This window comes from Arachis ipaensis, chromosome B1, assembly GCF_059453495.1.
Source record: "Arachis ipaensis isolate K30076 ecotype BB chromosome B1, ASM5945349v1, whole genome shotgun sequence".
NCBI classification, from domain to species: domain Eukaryota; kingdom Viridiplantae; phylum Streptophyta; class Magnoliopsida; order Fabales; family Fabaceae; genus Arachis; species Arachis ipaensis.
Genome location: NC_142436.1, coordinates 107679681 through 107695106, shown reverse-complemented (window position 1 = coordinate 107695106; position 15426 = coordinate 107679681). Strand labels below are relative to the sequence as shown.

The following is a 15426-nucleotide window of genomic DNA, read 5'->3' as shown; positions in this document are numbered from 1 at the left end:
TTGTAAAGGTCGGAAATTTAAAAGTAGTTTCAAATGTTCAGGGACGAAAATGTTCGCGAGACAAAAGGTCAGGAACCTATTTGTCCTTTTCTCTATTTTATAAGTTCTATCGTGGCAAAATGAAATTTTCTCTATAAATTTATTTCTTCGCCTTAGTTTTTGTAAAGGAAAAAAAAGACAAAGAATGATAAATGCTTATTGACATAGGTAATAAAAATTGTGAATGCAGATAACAACAAACCCTTAAATGGACTTCAGTATCACAAATCCTTAAATGGAGTTCAGTATCACAGCAAATTAATCTTTAGCATGTCAGACTGAAAGATACCGCGAAAAACAAAAAAAAAAACATTCTGAATGCATGTCACAAGAATGCAAAGTTGCATACTTTTTATTATTGCGAAAACCCAATTAATAATAAATATGTAGGAACATCGATAAATACTTGACTGTTTATTGTGTAAAACAAAAAACAAAAAAAATGTGGTTTATGGGCACACTTGCTCAATATTTTGATTATTTTCACAAGAATGTTATTCACGTCACATGTCAATGACTCAATGGAAATACTAATATATATTTTGTAAGGGGAAACTCCAATAAAGATGCTAAAAATGTCTTTGTAAAGACGTTTACGTGTCGCATTATTATTGGACGTATTAATGAATCGGTTATTTTTTTATTTCTTAATAAATTAGAATAAAACCAATTTTTTTTATAACTATAATAATAAACCCAAATTTTTTTTAAGGATTTAATTGTATTTTTAAATTTTTAGGTATTTAAATATCCGCAAAACAAAAAGTCAGGGATATATTTATTTTTTTATCAAAAAATTTAAAGATATTCGGTTTAGATTGTATAATTCGATTGGATCAAACCGAGTCTAATAATTATAAAGCAGAGAATTGAGTTTATTGTTGTTATAATAAATCAATTTTATTCTGGTTTATTAAAAAATAAATTATTAACCGGTTTAATAAAGATGTCCAATAATAACATGACATATGTAAATACCTTTAAAAAAAGATATTTTTAATATCTTTATTAAAGTGGTGTCTATTTTTTAAATGGAAGTACTAAAATTTTGTTTAGTAAATATCTTTTAGCACGTGATTTTAGGTTTTAATTTTCGAGTCAAGTAAACGTAGTGTTAATCGTATAACTATTTTAAAAAGGAAAATCAAATTCGATTAAGTAATAATCAGTTCTCTGCATTTATCAATAATAGACTATTCTATCTAATAACCGGAGTGATTTTACATTTTCACTACATAATCCTTTCCTTTTTTGGTTCAAAATCCCTTCCCTTCCTAGATTATGCGTTCATCTGAACTCGCAGACAATTTTTTTTTTCTCTGCCCCTACCCCCATCATCTATCCTGGCACTATCGACCCTGATCAGAATTCAGAACTATTGCGATCCCCCAATAGCCCCAATGCTACTGTACCACTCTCTCCTAAAGAAAACAAGATATTGCCCAACATTGACTTCAAAGTCCCAAGTCTCAACAGCACACAAACTTCTCGAATATCGGGGGAAAATGACGAAAAAGAATCTTTTTTCAAATGCCTATTGATATTAGACACAACGAAAATGGAAGCTTAGACATTTGAGGTCAGGATAAACTGGGAACTATTCATTCCAAATGACTAATTAAGCTTTCAACGCTCGAAAAAAATTATTCAAAACGCATATCAAAATAAGAAATACACTGCGAACACCAATCTTTTGCTTGCTTCTTTGCTGAATTACTTGGTAGTCTTTAGCTATGGTGAAATAATCATTTTCTTCCTCAAACTGCGTAAGGCCTGGAACGCATCTCATATGAGCAGATGGCACACAAAACACTCGTTCTTTCTGGTGCCTGAAAAGAGGCTCGTTGAAACAGGACAAGTGCTCCATTAAAAACAAAATGCCATCAAATATTCTATTTTCAATTACATTAGAAAAATAACCATCCACCACAGCACTACAATATTACAGCAATAACCATCAAACCTTTTCTTAGCCCCGCCCTACAAAAAACAGGGTACCATCTTCACTTCTAGCCCTCCCTGTGGAATACATACCGACAATCAGAAGATAATTGGAGGCATTGAGGCTGCATTTACAATTGAAAGTTCAAAGGTATCTGAAGACCACATATACCTGAAAACACGGCTGTATTAAGCAGCCAAGTTAATGGATGTATGGCTTCTGATGGAACACACAGACTAATTCCAACTACTGATTACCAAAGCATCTAATCAGCACCAGCTTGGCGTCCATAGAAGTTTCCCCCACCTCGCCGGGAATGAGGTTGACCTCGATCCCTAAATCTTCCACCAGCATGATTACCATCTTTAGGCCGTTCTATGTTGTCTGATTTGCTGCCATCATATGGTCCGACAGGGTGGTACTCATAATGCAGGTTTGGGCCCTGCCTCTCCCTGTTTGTAGATTGATTATAGTGCCTGTTATCTTGGGCAGGTGGTTTCCAATCTCCACGAGGCTCGTGTCCTCGTCCAAACCTGTTTAGGTTTCCATTTTTGCCAAAGCCAGAGAATGGGCGGTGATCATGCCTTTGATCTATAGATGTGGGAGATTGCTCAACCAAGTTAACATTTCCCTGATTTGAGGAGTTGGGATGCCTCCTTGTTGGCACATGTTTCCTCTCTCTTTTAGAATCTTGGTTCCCAAAATGTGTAGTTTCTCTGGCCTTGCTCTTGTCCAAGACTGATTGATCATTGTGAGGTTGAGCTACATGAGCATTAGACATCTTGTCATCAGCGGCTGGAATTGATTCTTCATCGCAACAGGGATCCTTTTTGTTAACTCCAACCACAACTGAACCGACATTTAGATCACTGGATTTGTTTCCCCTCTGATTATTTGAAGCCTGAGATTTGGGTTGCCAGTGAGAAGTCAAGCGTTCTCCAACATTTCGATTTTCTTTCAAAGCAGCAGCACCGATATCTGGTTGACTAGGCTCAGAGGATGAAGTGGGTGTTTCATTTCTCTCCAACTCTCCATCATTTTTCTTATGATCCACATCATGGTTCATCCCTCCACCCTTATGTCCTCTGAAAGGAACCCGCCTACCTCTGCCTGTTGCTCCATGATCTTTAATAACAGGAAGAGAAACATGAGCAGCTGAATCATGATTGACAGGATTGTTTGAACCATCAAGATCACTATAGTTATTAATTTGCATTGATTGCCCCTTCGATAAGTTTATTTCAGACTTAGGATCTCCACGATCTTCTGTTTGTCCCTGAACAATTGGTTCAGAGTTTGAATCAATGTCCAGTCCACCCCGCACATCATGCACATTAGTTGTTTCCATTTGATTCCGCTGCCGCCAAGATCCATGCGCTTTACCCTGCTTAGCATGCCTACCATCTCTATTTTTAGGCTCCATTCCATGGGTCACTTTTCCAACAATTGAATCAGTTACCTGAGCAATCTGTGGACCCACAGAAACAGAATCAACTCTTCCAACATTCCCATCTGCTGGAGCCTGATTGACTGATGAAACCACCTGTTGTTGGATGCTTCCTTGCTGAGCCATTTCTTTAGCAACAGGTTTTGGAACATATCTCTCCATTTCTGCCCTCTTATTTTTAAAATTATGCACCTGCTGATCACTCTTCTCAGTATTGACTGCCTCTGCTTTGGTTTTCTCATCTGATTCATCCACGTCAGTCTTATTATGGTGTTTCACAGGGGCCCACATCACTGCATCACTCCCATGAGATTTCTCTGCTGGTCTAGTAGCTTGCATATTTCTCGATGGCCTACGAGAATGCTGAGGTTTCCACTGACTATTCATTTTAGCATGGGCTTCCTCACTTGCTGAATGTCTGTGATGCTCTGAAAATTGAGTTGAATCCTTAGACAAGGATGATGGTTGAACTGGACCCTGTTCTAACTCAATGTTGGCAACCTTGGCCTTATCAATTTCGACAGAGCTTTTTGAAATATTAGCTTCTTTTGGTGCCAATGGTAATGCAGAAGAACTATCTTCAAATTTTTGTTTGTTTTTCCCATTCCTGGTATTCTTCTTTCTCTGGTTTACAGAGGAATCAACCATAGTAGCTGAATTCATGGGCATGTTCAATCCACCAGTTGAACCAACTTCATGGATAACATTGCCAGAAGATACAGAAATATCAACCACTAAATCATTCTCGGCCTTTGAGCCAAATGAAGTGGAAGATGCAACCTTTTCACTCCCAGTTTTCTCTGAAGGAAGATTCTGCTTTTGTTTATAGCTCGTTCGCTTCTGCTTTGAGGTAATATTATTGCGAAACTGTAAGGCATTCATGCCATCAGCACTATTAACATCTTGTTGCAAGTTCATTGACAGATTATGAATCAGAACAGCCTCTTTGCCAGAATTCACATGGGTCTCTGAAGGTGGCTCACTGGACAAGATGGGTAACTTTTCAACTTTATTAATGCTAATATCATTAATATGAGGGATAGCCTTAGCATCAGAATTTAAAGCTGAACTCACAACTCCAAATTTTCCTGATACAATTGCTGAATCAGATGGCTGTAATTCTTGTTGCTTATTGGGGATGTCAGACGTTGTAGCAGACTCTTTTGAAGTTGGACCTTCCACTGCTTGAGAACGTCTATTCAACTCATCCAGCTTTGCAAGAGCTTTAGCCTTTTGCTTTCTTATTCGCTCCTCCTCTTCCTCCTGCAGTTGCTTAGTCCGCTGCTTGGCCAACTCTTTCATTTTGGCACGCTGATGAGTTTCGGAATTTGTTGTGTTAAATGTACACTAGATAGCTAATAACGGATATAGAAATGATGCATCATGTATGCATTACCTGATCATGGCTATCAATTGGTTCAGACCTGGTTTGAACAGATTCTCCATCACGCCTTACTGGGTTATATGAGCCAGACCTATCATAGCTCTCAACAGAGATCTGATGGTCACCAATAAGAAGATTAGTTGCTTCCAACTGTGCACCTGATAAAGCTGAGATATCAGCAACCTCAGGTTTCTTTCGCCAACCATCAACATCTTCATTGCTTGTTTTTCCCTTGTTACGGTGGTCACCTCTACTTTGCATGCCACGAGCAATTTGCCTGTGAATAAAGCATATCAGCATCATCAAGAATCTAACCACAATCAGTCAATACCAAGAAATTATGGACAAACCTGGATGATGTTGGTCCACTGGCAGATAAGGAATCGAAATTCTTTTCTCCACCAGAGGCATTGACTTCATGATGAGGTGGGTTTATGACATCAGTGGCAGGAGCTCTAGCAGGAAACATACCACCAGCACCAGCTTCCTTCACATTGTTCACTGAAGCACTATTGGCATGAAATTTATTTCTTTGCTCATCTCTGTTTCTAGCAGATGAATTATCCCTGGCTTTTGCATTCAAACCCTCTATCTTCTTAATCAGACTGGCATCTTTTGGAGCAGATGATCTTGGGGGAGTTTCTAGCACACCAGAGGCAGCATTACCACGATCTAATTTCCTTGGCGAAATATCACCAGGCTTCTTAATGTTTCCTGAACTGTCAGGAAACTTGGCCTTAAGAGTAACAGATGAACTAGATACTTGATTTTCCAAAGCCTGAGAAGGTGGTTCTTCACCATGAGCACTCTTCCTCAAATCCATCTCATTCTTTCTATAGTTTGATCTCTGCTCATTCTCCCAGACTGCAATTCTTGGTCGGTCCCTCCTGTCAATATATGATGCATTGGTTGTCTCTGAATCCTCCCAATTTACTCTCTCATTTTTTCCATCAGATTCATGTTGCTTAAGAAGAACTCTGTATGGCACAGCAGTCTCAGGAGGATGGCTGGATTCCACTTGCTCAGAGGCCAACGGCTTTCCAGCAATACCATACCCACCAGGTTTACCTTGTGAATTGGCAGGCTCAGGAGGATTTTGATTTGGGTACCTATTATGAACAGGTGGTCCAGCTGCCATTCCCATGAAGGGTACATCTCGTTCATTTGAATTGTAGTAGCCCATAGGAGGACCATAGTATCCCTCAAAGGCCATTGGACCATGAAAATATCCAGGTCTCATAGGAATGCCTGGACGAATATACGCATCAGGCATATGAGGCCTAAAGACATCTCCATTCTTAGGGTGCCCTCTTGGTCCATTCCCAGGAGGGGGAACTGGTGGTGAGTTGACAAGACCAGTTGGTGGAATGCCTGGACGATAATAAGGAAATGGTTCAATAGGAAAGCCACCAGGAGTAACAGGATTTCCAAATGGGGGCCCACCAGCAGGACCCCGGAACCAAACACCATTTTGAGGATTATTTACTGGAGGACCATGCCAGGCATCATAGTGTTGAGGTGGAACAGAAGCATTAGGGTAAGGCTGGGTATTTCCTTGCCATTTCTCTATCCCAGGCCTCATGTCATCCTCTCCATGAGACTGATGATCCCTTCTCCAGGAATCAATCACACCACCCTTCATATTTTCATTCACCGGAACATCAGCTGTGATATTGACAACAGAAGAACATTAGTTATAGAAGCTCGAATGCAAAATCCTATCGGCAGAAATGGAATTAAAGAACAATTGAAGCACAAATAAAAATATCAAAGGGCATGACACACCAACAATAGAGGCCTCACTTTTCTCCTTCTGTGGTCCCGAGGAGGAGCTAGGTCGGCCATGAGAACTGTCATCTGCTAGCAGTTGATAAAAATTGTTAAAAACTTTCTCTTAAAGAACAAAACAATTGTTCTATGTTCTCTAAATATTTATGACAAGGTTGTCAAATTGAGATAAAATTCAGGAGTCGGGAAATTGATTCCCCGTAACATGAGTCGAAGCATTTTACGGATAGTAAGATTCATAATTAACAATTAGAAATATTTCAACAGTATTTTAAATGTAAAAGAATTGTAGAACCTACCACATATTAATATTTAACTCAAATATCTCCTAGTATAATCATAATTAATAAAATGGGACACCAAATACATTGAAATATCAAGTTATAAGTCAGAACTTTGGCCTTACAATAATATTCATGGTAGAAAACGAATGAAACATACTCTTATAGAGCAAGGGAAATGCAAGAGTAAGGAGTGAACAGCATACATGAGATATCATTATATAAACAAAGAACTTGAAGTCAAAATTTGATCCCAATAAAATACAGTTATGTTAAGCCTTTAAGTTTCTGGGCCAAGAAAAGACTTGTTGGTTCAAACTTTAAAATGTTAAGAGGAACAATTGATATAATTATATGAACAAAGAACTCCTACAAGTAAATCAAAACTTTTATAAAGGTACAATAAAAAACTATAACATGTGACGCAATAATAGTAACAATAGCAACAACAATACTGTGGCACTTAATGGTCAATAGTAAAAGATCAGTAAAACAATAATGGATTAGCAATTGAAATATTAAACACCATAATAATATAAAACAGAATTCAGGTCAGAATAATAATACAGAACAATAATACCTTGCAACTCAGAATTCAGGGCAGACTTGTCCTTCTCAGAACCAAGAGTTGGAAAGTCTCCAGAGCTCAATGAAAATCCATCACTCTTGGGTTGAGAAACTCCCTGCATTTGTACAAAAAGTGACTACTATCAGCAAATAATGCCTATAAAACAGAGGCAACCATGGCTGCAACCACTGAGGACACAGGAACGTGTCAAGCAAAAAACTCTTACAACTACTTCAACAAACCCCAAGAGACAGTGCCTTTAGCACGCAAGAAGTTCAAAGTTGCTACACCACATATACTATCAGATAATCATAACCATAAAACTACTGAATTACAGCCACAAGTATGTGTATTTACTGGGTGTGCACCATGCCAAACCAGCAGGAAAAAAAGAGTGTGAAAAGTGCAAAATTACTGTCAAACTGAAACAAAGTATTAACGCAATTGTTCGAGGATAAACATCACAAATACTACGTTAAAAAATTAACCACTAACCTGGAAAATTAGATTGTCATAATCATAAAATTATAATAAATAAATATTTCAGATATAATTGGTAGCAAAATCGAAGTTTCAAGAACAAATAAACAGAACCATACCAGTTTCTCTGCGGTCCTAGCACCACTCCAAGCACCTGAATTGTCAGTGGAGGGTTCAGCAAATCTAGATAACTGTGAGCTACCAGGTCTTGTCTCTGCACTGCGAGGACGCAATGATGCAAGTGAAGTCTGATTTGATGTCAGCGGCCCAGATGCTGATGAAGGCCGAGAACTTGACCCCCATGCATTTGTACAGGACTCGAGAGCCCTATCACTACTAGCAGTCGAAGGCCTTGTACCACTCCCACCAGATGATGGCCGAGCACTGAGGTGGCTGGGTGAACTAGCACCACCATCAGTATTTGGAGAGAGAGAAGAGGACCCCCAAGCATTTGATGCAGAAGATGATGATCTACTACCCCAGCTGAGGGTACCCCTACTCAAAATAAACAATGACCGAAAACAAATAAAATTCTGGAACATTAAGAACAATTATAGCAGAAGTCACAACATTAGGTCCTGAGAATATTTACTCACTTGGGAACAATCTCCACATTAGGGTCCAAACCATGTTTCTCTAACCTTGATACAAAAGAAGGGGAAATTTTCAGATCATAAAGCAATACCACAGTCAACTGAAAATAAAAAGAATCCATCAAGAAATCAAATACCTCTGGCTGGGTAAGTTAATAGGTTTTGGAACAGCAACTTTCCCTAGAACAGTCATACCACCTCTTCTGGAAGAAGAGGCCCATCTGCAAAACAGCATTAGAATCATTAATCTCAATTTTCTTTAGTTCATTATAAAATATAATCATATTGCCAACGACAGAAGCAGGATTTTCAATACAAGACATATCAAAAATTTGGTTTGGCCACATTTACATGTTGGCTTCTAGAGCACGTAAACAAAGGCATACCTTCGCTCCCCACTCAACATGCTTGAAGTCATTGCCTGGACACCACCGCACTGTCATTCAAGCCAGTTGAAAGGGCCTAATAAGAATTAAAAAAAAAAAAAAACTTAGTGGCCTATCATAAACGATGCTTACAGACAACTGAATATAAAATTATAATATAGCGTAATAAATTGATACATGACAGAATTCAGACCACATTTGTAACTATTAATATTATATTAAACCTACTTACATACCAAAAAGGGATGGAGCAGAAAAGAAATAATGTCACTATTAAATCCAAGGACAAATATAATAGAAACTTTCTTAAATTTGAAGGAACAGTTTACACTCACGGGTTGCTGGAAAAAGAATTGGCTTCTGCAAGTAACTTCTATACTAAGTTCCTAAGCCTCTTTTACAATATCAGGTCTAATGATACTCATAACTCCCAAAGTGAAATCATTCCATGCAATGTATCAAGTATCAACTGATAAGAGAGAGACAGAAGGGTCGGGGAACATATGAACAACAGGTGGATGACCTTTATCAGCAACCATATTCTACACTAAGTCTACCATAATTTACATTCCAAAAGTTTTACATTCTATTCACCAGAATCAATGATTTTCTAACATAATGACCCTCCCCACCAAATTATAGATCCAAATAAAGAGCCAACAAAAGCAGTGTACACTCTTCAATAACAATTACTCTTCAATTGTAAACGCATATATCTTCATATTGAAGGAAAACAATAGTGAAATTAAAGTTAAGAAGCCTAATTAAAAAGCAAGGCCATTAGATGCGACAATTGGCTACATAAACAAGTTTTCCTGAGAGGAAAACAAATATATTTGACATCCTTCCATCTTAATCTATAACAACATAGAACAAGCAGAGAAATAACAAAAAAAAAATAAAAAATAAAAATTATATATGCAGTAGTAGTTTACACTGGCAAAAAATTTTCAGTTGTAATTCGATTTTTTTTCTCCCTCGCAATACGTGGTTTTTCGGTGTTCGTTTTCAGGTGGAACCAAACGCGGATGAAAAATAGCTCGAAGTGCAAATGAAAGTGTACCGGATGCTAAGGAAAAACGTGTGGCCCAAAGAAACCCTAGAGAGGTGGAATTGGAGAGAGGAGCGCAGAGGAGAAAGGAGGAGGACCGATCGGAAGGTTAAGAGAGCACCGTTGAAGGATGAGATAGACGGAGGATCTGTGCAGAGTGAAGGCGGTGAAGGTGGGTTTCGGATCGGAGAGGAAGAATGGGGGGTAGAGAGAGAAAGCGAACCAGCAAGCGATAGAGAGAGAAAGAGAGAAGAGAGCTGAGAGGGTTCGGGCTTTCGGGGGAACGTAGCGGTAGCAGTTGAGTTACGCCCTGAAAAATGTTTTGTTTTATTCACATAAGGCCCACCTTAGAAATTACATTTAAGTGAGGCTTATATTTCACGTTAAACCAATTCAGCAATTCTATACGCCATTTACCCGTAGAGGTGTCTATACATCAGATTTGATTTGTATATTTGTAATATTTACTCAAATTTAATTTGAAAATTGTGAATATAAATCTAATTGTTAAGATTATTAAATTAGATTTGATCTGATCTGTACTGATTCGAATACTAATAGAATTGAATAATAAATTTTATGTTTGTATTTGTATATTTGTAAGTCCATAAAAATAAATAAATAAATAAGTAAATATTATTTTTATATTTTATTGTAACTAATATTTATTATAATTTTTATTATTTAAAAAAATATATTTAATATTATTTTATAAGTAAACATGTTTTTTTTATTAAAGATAGGAGACTCCAACCCGCAACCTTTTAATTGAGTATGAAAAGATTATGCCATTTGAGCTATAATTCATTGGCTATAAGTAAACATATTTAAAAGAATAGCAGAAAAAGATTTTATTGATATTTGATATTTTTAATAAAAATAAGTTTTTAAAAATATTTTATGTTTTGCGGATATATTTGATATCCAATTATTTGCGGATTAGATCAGATCTAAGTTTAAAAACTGCGAATATTGTATCCAATCAGATGATTTTAGTGCGGATCGAGATTTTGACCATATCTAATCTGTTTCGATCCGCGTTCACCCCTATTTACATGTTACTAGTTCATGACAAAAAAAAAAGATTACTAGTTTATTAATCTATTTATTTATTTATTTGTTAAATGTATATATAAGTCTAATTAAAATGGCAAAAAAATTTTAATTTCAATAAAAGTTTATAGTGTTAACTCATATAAATAGCATAACATTTTTTTACAAACTATATATAATGAATAATATTTTAAAGAGTTAATAGTCAAAACGTCCTTAAAAGATCACACAATCTCTATTTTGGTTTCCAAAAGATAAAATTAATCAAAAGAGTCCCAAAAAATAACCACGTTGGTGGAATTCGCCCTTCCATCATATCAGTTGATGAGGTAGCTAACATTCGCTGAGGTAGAACGTTAACTGACAGCGTGACACACCTCAACGTTACAATGTTGATGCTGACAAGATAAGTTTGTTAAATTAAGTCAAATCAGTCCCAATGTTAAAACCTTAATCCCAATTTCAAGCATAGATAACTCTTCTTCTCCAGTTGGATATCCTTATACATTCCTTCAGCAAGCATACCGAACTTCAATGCACAACAATGAAGTTATTGACCTTCATCCCTAGCCTTAGCAGAAGCACAAACCGAGATAAAAAAAAATAGTAGTGTAAGCTCATTCAATTCCAGTGCAAACTCAGATTTTATCATAGAAAACAAACTGATACACTTGCCAATGTGGCCCATTTTCGAAAACCTAAAAACCAAGGAGTTCCACGACACAAATTTCTTGTTGAGCATTTCACCGAACAGCTTCTTTGCATCATGGATAGAACCCATATTGAGGTAACTTGATATACCAGCTGATCACCGATAAATCCATCTCTAAAATCCAGAAATTAGAATACACGAGCATGGAAACAACTGTGGAAGACTCAGCCCCACCACATGGTAATACTTCCCCACAGCCGCCACTTGCCGTCAACATGGAAGAGAAGAGTTATTTATGCTTGAGATTGGGATTAAGGTTCTAACATTTGTTCTAACATCCAAGGAGTTAAAGTTTGCTTATGCTTGTTAATTTTGCACTCTGGTAGCGCGAACTCATGCACAAGTGTCGCCTTGCAAAACGGTGAAGTAAATAGGGATGTTCAAAGCTTGAGTGAGTGTTTCAGGGAAGAGCATCAAAGAGAAAAGAGGAGGCATGATTTTATGAGTGATGATCATAGGAGAAACATTTGAATACATCAAATGGCATTGTCTTAACACTTGGAGGCAAAAAAATTAAAGCTACGTCGTTTTGGGGTGTGCCATGCTTACGAAAATTAGCCATGTCATCAACTAAGATGACGAAAAGACGAAATCTACTAACGTCGTTATCTTCCGAGGACTATTTTGATTAATTTTATCTTTTATGGACTAAAATGGAGATCGACACTACAAGAAAAATGTCCTATCGCTACGCTTTTTTCTTGCCACGCTTTGAGGGTCAATGGTCATGCTTTTATGAGGGTGGCCATTGATTAGAGATTTGGCCACATTTTTTTCCACGCTTCAAAAGCGTGGACAAAAAGGTCAATGGCCACGCTTTTATGAAGGTAGCGTTTTATTAGATAGAGATTTTGCCATGCTTTTAGATGCAGGCATGTTTTTAAAACGTGGCAAAAAGTTTTTTTATCTTCGTACGTTTTTAAAGTATCCCCGTTTCCAATAACTCTATTGGCACCTGATAAACCACTATTTTATGGTTTATATTGTGTTTAATTGTGTGGTTTTATCATGATCCTTACCCACTTATTCATTAATTTAGCATGCATTTATATTTCCTTCCTGAAATTATTACATGATTGAAAACTGCTTCCAAGAGACTTTTAATTATGCATTTTAATTCTCCTTTATTCCATTCGATGTCATGATCTGTGTGTTAAGCGTTTCAGGCTTTATAGGGCATGAATGAGTTGGAGATTAGAAAGGAAGCTAGTAAAATAGAAGGAACACAAGAAATTGAGAAGATAACCAGCGAGAAGTGACGCGGCCGCATGGCTCACGCGACCGCGCGAAAGAGGAGAAACCGCAGTGACGCGGCCGCATGACTCATGCGACCGCGCGAAATGGAAAAGCACAAGCGACGTGGAGGCGTGGACGACGCAAACGCGTGTCAGGGAAAAACGCGAATGACGCGTCCGCATGGATGACGCGATCGCATGACATGCGCGATCTGCATAATCTGCAGAATTCGCTGGGAGCGATTTTGGACCCTATTTTGACCCAGTTTTCGGCCCAGAACAGCAGACTAGAGCCAGATAACATGCAGAAACCAAAGACATGATTCATTCTACACAGTTTTAGTTTTAGATCTAGTCTTTTACTCCTCCTCTAGGTTTTTCTCTCTACACATTCATAGTTCTTAGAATTTTAATTTTCTCTTGTTTTTCTTTATGATTGTGCATTGGGATATTGAGAAGAGCTATTACCTCATCAAGACTTCGTCATTCTAGTTCGTTTTCTTTACTTGGCTTTACCCTTTCGTGTTCTTTGCTTTGTTTAATTTTACCATTGGAATATCTTTTTGGATTATTTAATATAAGAATTATCTTTATTTTTAATTAATTATTTTAATTTTTATTTAGAATGTCTCTCTTTAATTCCCTTTCATATGCTATGAATTTTACATTCACAATGAGCGAGTAGTTCCCTAACTTAATGGGGAGTTGATTGAAGGGAACCCTTGAGTTGGAAAACTTAAAAGAAAGATTGTAATTGGGTTTATGGTTGGATTGCCTTCTAATCACTAACACCAATCTCTTTTAATTAAGTGGATTGCAACTTGTGAACAGACGTAGCATTCCAACTTGTTTGACTTTCCCTTACCTAGTAAAGGATAACTAAACATGACAACTTTTAATTGTCAATTAATCTTGAGAGTATTCCAACAATAATAGGGATTCCAACTAATCAACTCCTAATCAAGGCTTTTATTTACATTATTTAAATTCTCCAATTTAATTTCCTGCTTACTCAATTCAAACCTTTTTGAAAACCTCTGATTAATAAAATAGCACACTTTTCTGCAACTCGTTGCGAGACGACCTGGGATTCATACTCCCAGTATTTTAATTTTAAATTTCTGTGACACCTTTCTAAATTGATAAGTAGATTTCTGGCGAGTTAAGAACTATACTTACAACGTATATATTTTAACAATTTTAATTCGCCAATTTCTGCCTGCATCAATTTTTGGCGCCGTTGCCGGGGAGTTGCAATAGAGTGCTAAAGTTATTAATTAGAATTTATTTATTTGCATTTTATTTTATTTTGCTTCTATGAGCTGCATGTTTCTTTCGTCAAATGACGCGTTCACTTCCTGATCCAAGCTTGCCAATATTCGATCCTGAAATTGAAAGGACTATTTCACGAATAAGGCGAGTTCGGCGTCGGTTAGTCCTCTCTGAGGGCGGATTTGAAACACCATTTGAGGAAGAAACTAGCTCCCGTTCTACTGATTCGGTTGATTTACGTACAGATAACATGGCGGCAGCCAGAAGAGTTACTATCCAGGAGGAAGGAGCCCCTGATTTTACAATGCAACCGTTTCAAGCGCATCACCCAGCGGTGGCTACAAATTTTGAAATAAAGACCGCACTGCTCAATTTGATGCCCAAGTTTCATGGCTTACCTGCTCAAGAGCCTATCAAGCACCTGAGAGATTTCCAAGCAGCCTGTTCTACTGTCAGGCGTGATGGTGCAGATGAAACTTCAATTTTGCTGAAAGCTTTCCCGTTTTCTCTTGAGGAAAAAGCAAGAGAGTGGTACTACACTCAACCCCTAGCAAACGTATCCAACTGGGATACACTCAGAAAAGAATTTTTGGAAAAATTCTTCCCATCTGAAGTTATTGATAAACTGAGGAAAGACATTTCCACGATTGTTCAAGATGACAACGAGACTCTCTTTGAATACTGGGAGCGCTTCAATAATCTTCTGGAAGCATGCCCCCACCACAGGATTGACGAGATAGTGTTACTCAGCTATATCACATAGGGCACGAGGCCCCAAGATAAGACCACATTGGAAAGTGCTAGCAATGGGTCTATGAAGAAGTACAAGACCACTGATGAGGCATGGCAATTGATCAGCGACTTAGCTGAATCTACTAGGAACCACAGACAGAAACAAGGCCGTTCAAAAGCTGTTGCAGAAGTATCCTCTAGCAGAGAGACTGCTGCTCTAGCTCAGAGTATCTGTGAAATGACCAACTTGCTGAAGCAGATGCAATTGAATCAACAACAAGTTCAGCAAACTCAACCTTCTCCAGCATAGCAAAGCCAACAGTTAGTCCCACAGAGAGTCTGCAGAATTTGTGTTGATTATAGCCATTATACTGATGAATGCCCGTAGCTCCAGCAGGAAGACAACATGGTGGCATCTACTCATAACTTCTATGACTGCCCCAACCAAGGGTACAATCAAGGT

The 15426-nt window shown here is 37.7% G+C and overlaps 1 protein-coding gene across 8 annotated transcripts; it reads right to left on the bottom strand.

Annotated features, from left to right (window-relative positions):
* Positions 1–1619: 1619 nt before the first annotated feature.
* Positions 1620–10308, bottom strand: MOS1 (modifier of snc1). Of its 8 annotated transcripts, none has more exons than XR_015902395.1 (12): positions 9972–10308; positions 8909–8984; positions 8660–8743; positions 8526–8570; positions 8049–8424; positions 7462–7564; positions 6598–6669; positions 5163–6477; positions 4825–5089; positions 2153–4739; positions 2003–2058; positions 1620–1868 (listed from the first exon to the last, which is right to left on the bottom strand). XR_015902395.1 is itself a non-coding variant. In XM_088501594.1 (10 exons), exons 2-10 carry the CDS (start codon positions 8938–8940, stop codon positions 2247–2249), a joined length of 4785 nt encoding a protein of 1594 aa, XP_088357720.1. In that variant the 5' UTR covers positions 8941–8984; positions 9972–10308; the 3' UTR covers positions 1620–2246. The 8 variants fall into 8 exon arrangements, 2 of the variants coding, with proteins under 2 accessions (XP_088357720.1, XP_088357721.1); XR_015902396.1 differs by having other exon boundaries at positions 9844–10259; XR_015902393.1 differs by having other exon boundaries at positions 1620–2058.
* Between the last annotated feature and the right edge of the window lie 5118 nt (positions 10309–15426).

What these genes read in the sequence shown, in the direction of transcription:
- MOS1 (XM_088501594.1), bottom strand. Translation starts at nt 8,940, where the DNA reads ATGACTTCAAGCATGTTGAGTGGGGAGCGAAG. An exon ending in CCTGAATTCTGAGTTGCAAG is followed by an intron (nt 6,670 to 7,461) that starts GTATTATTGTTC and finishes AACTGCTAGCAG; the next exon opens with ATGACAGTTCTCATGGCCGA. An exon ending in AGTGGACCAACATCATCCAG is followed by an intron (nt 5,090 to 5,162) that starts GTTTGTCCATAA and finishes CTTTATTCACAG; the next exon opens with GCAAATTGCTCGTGGCATGC.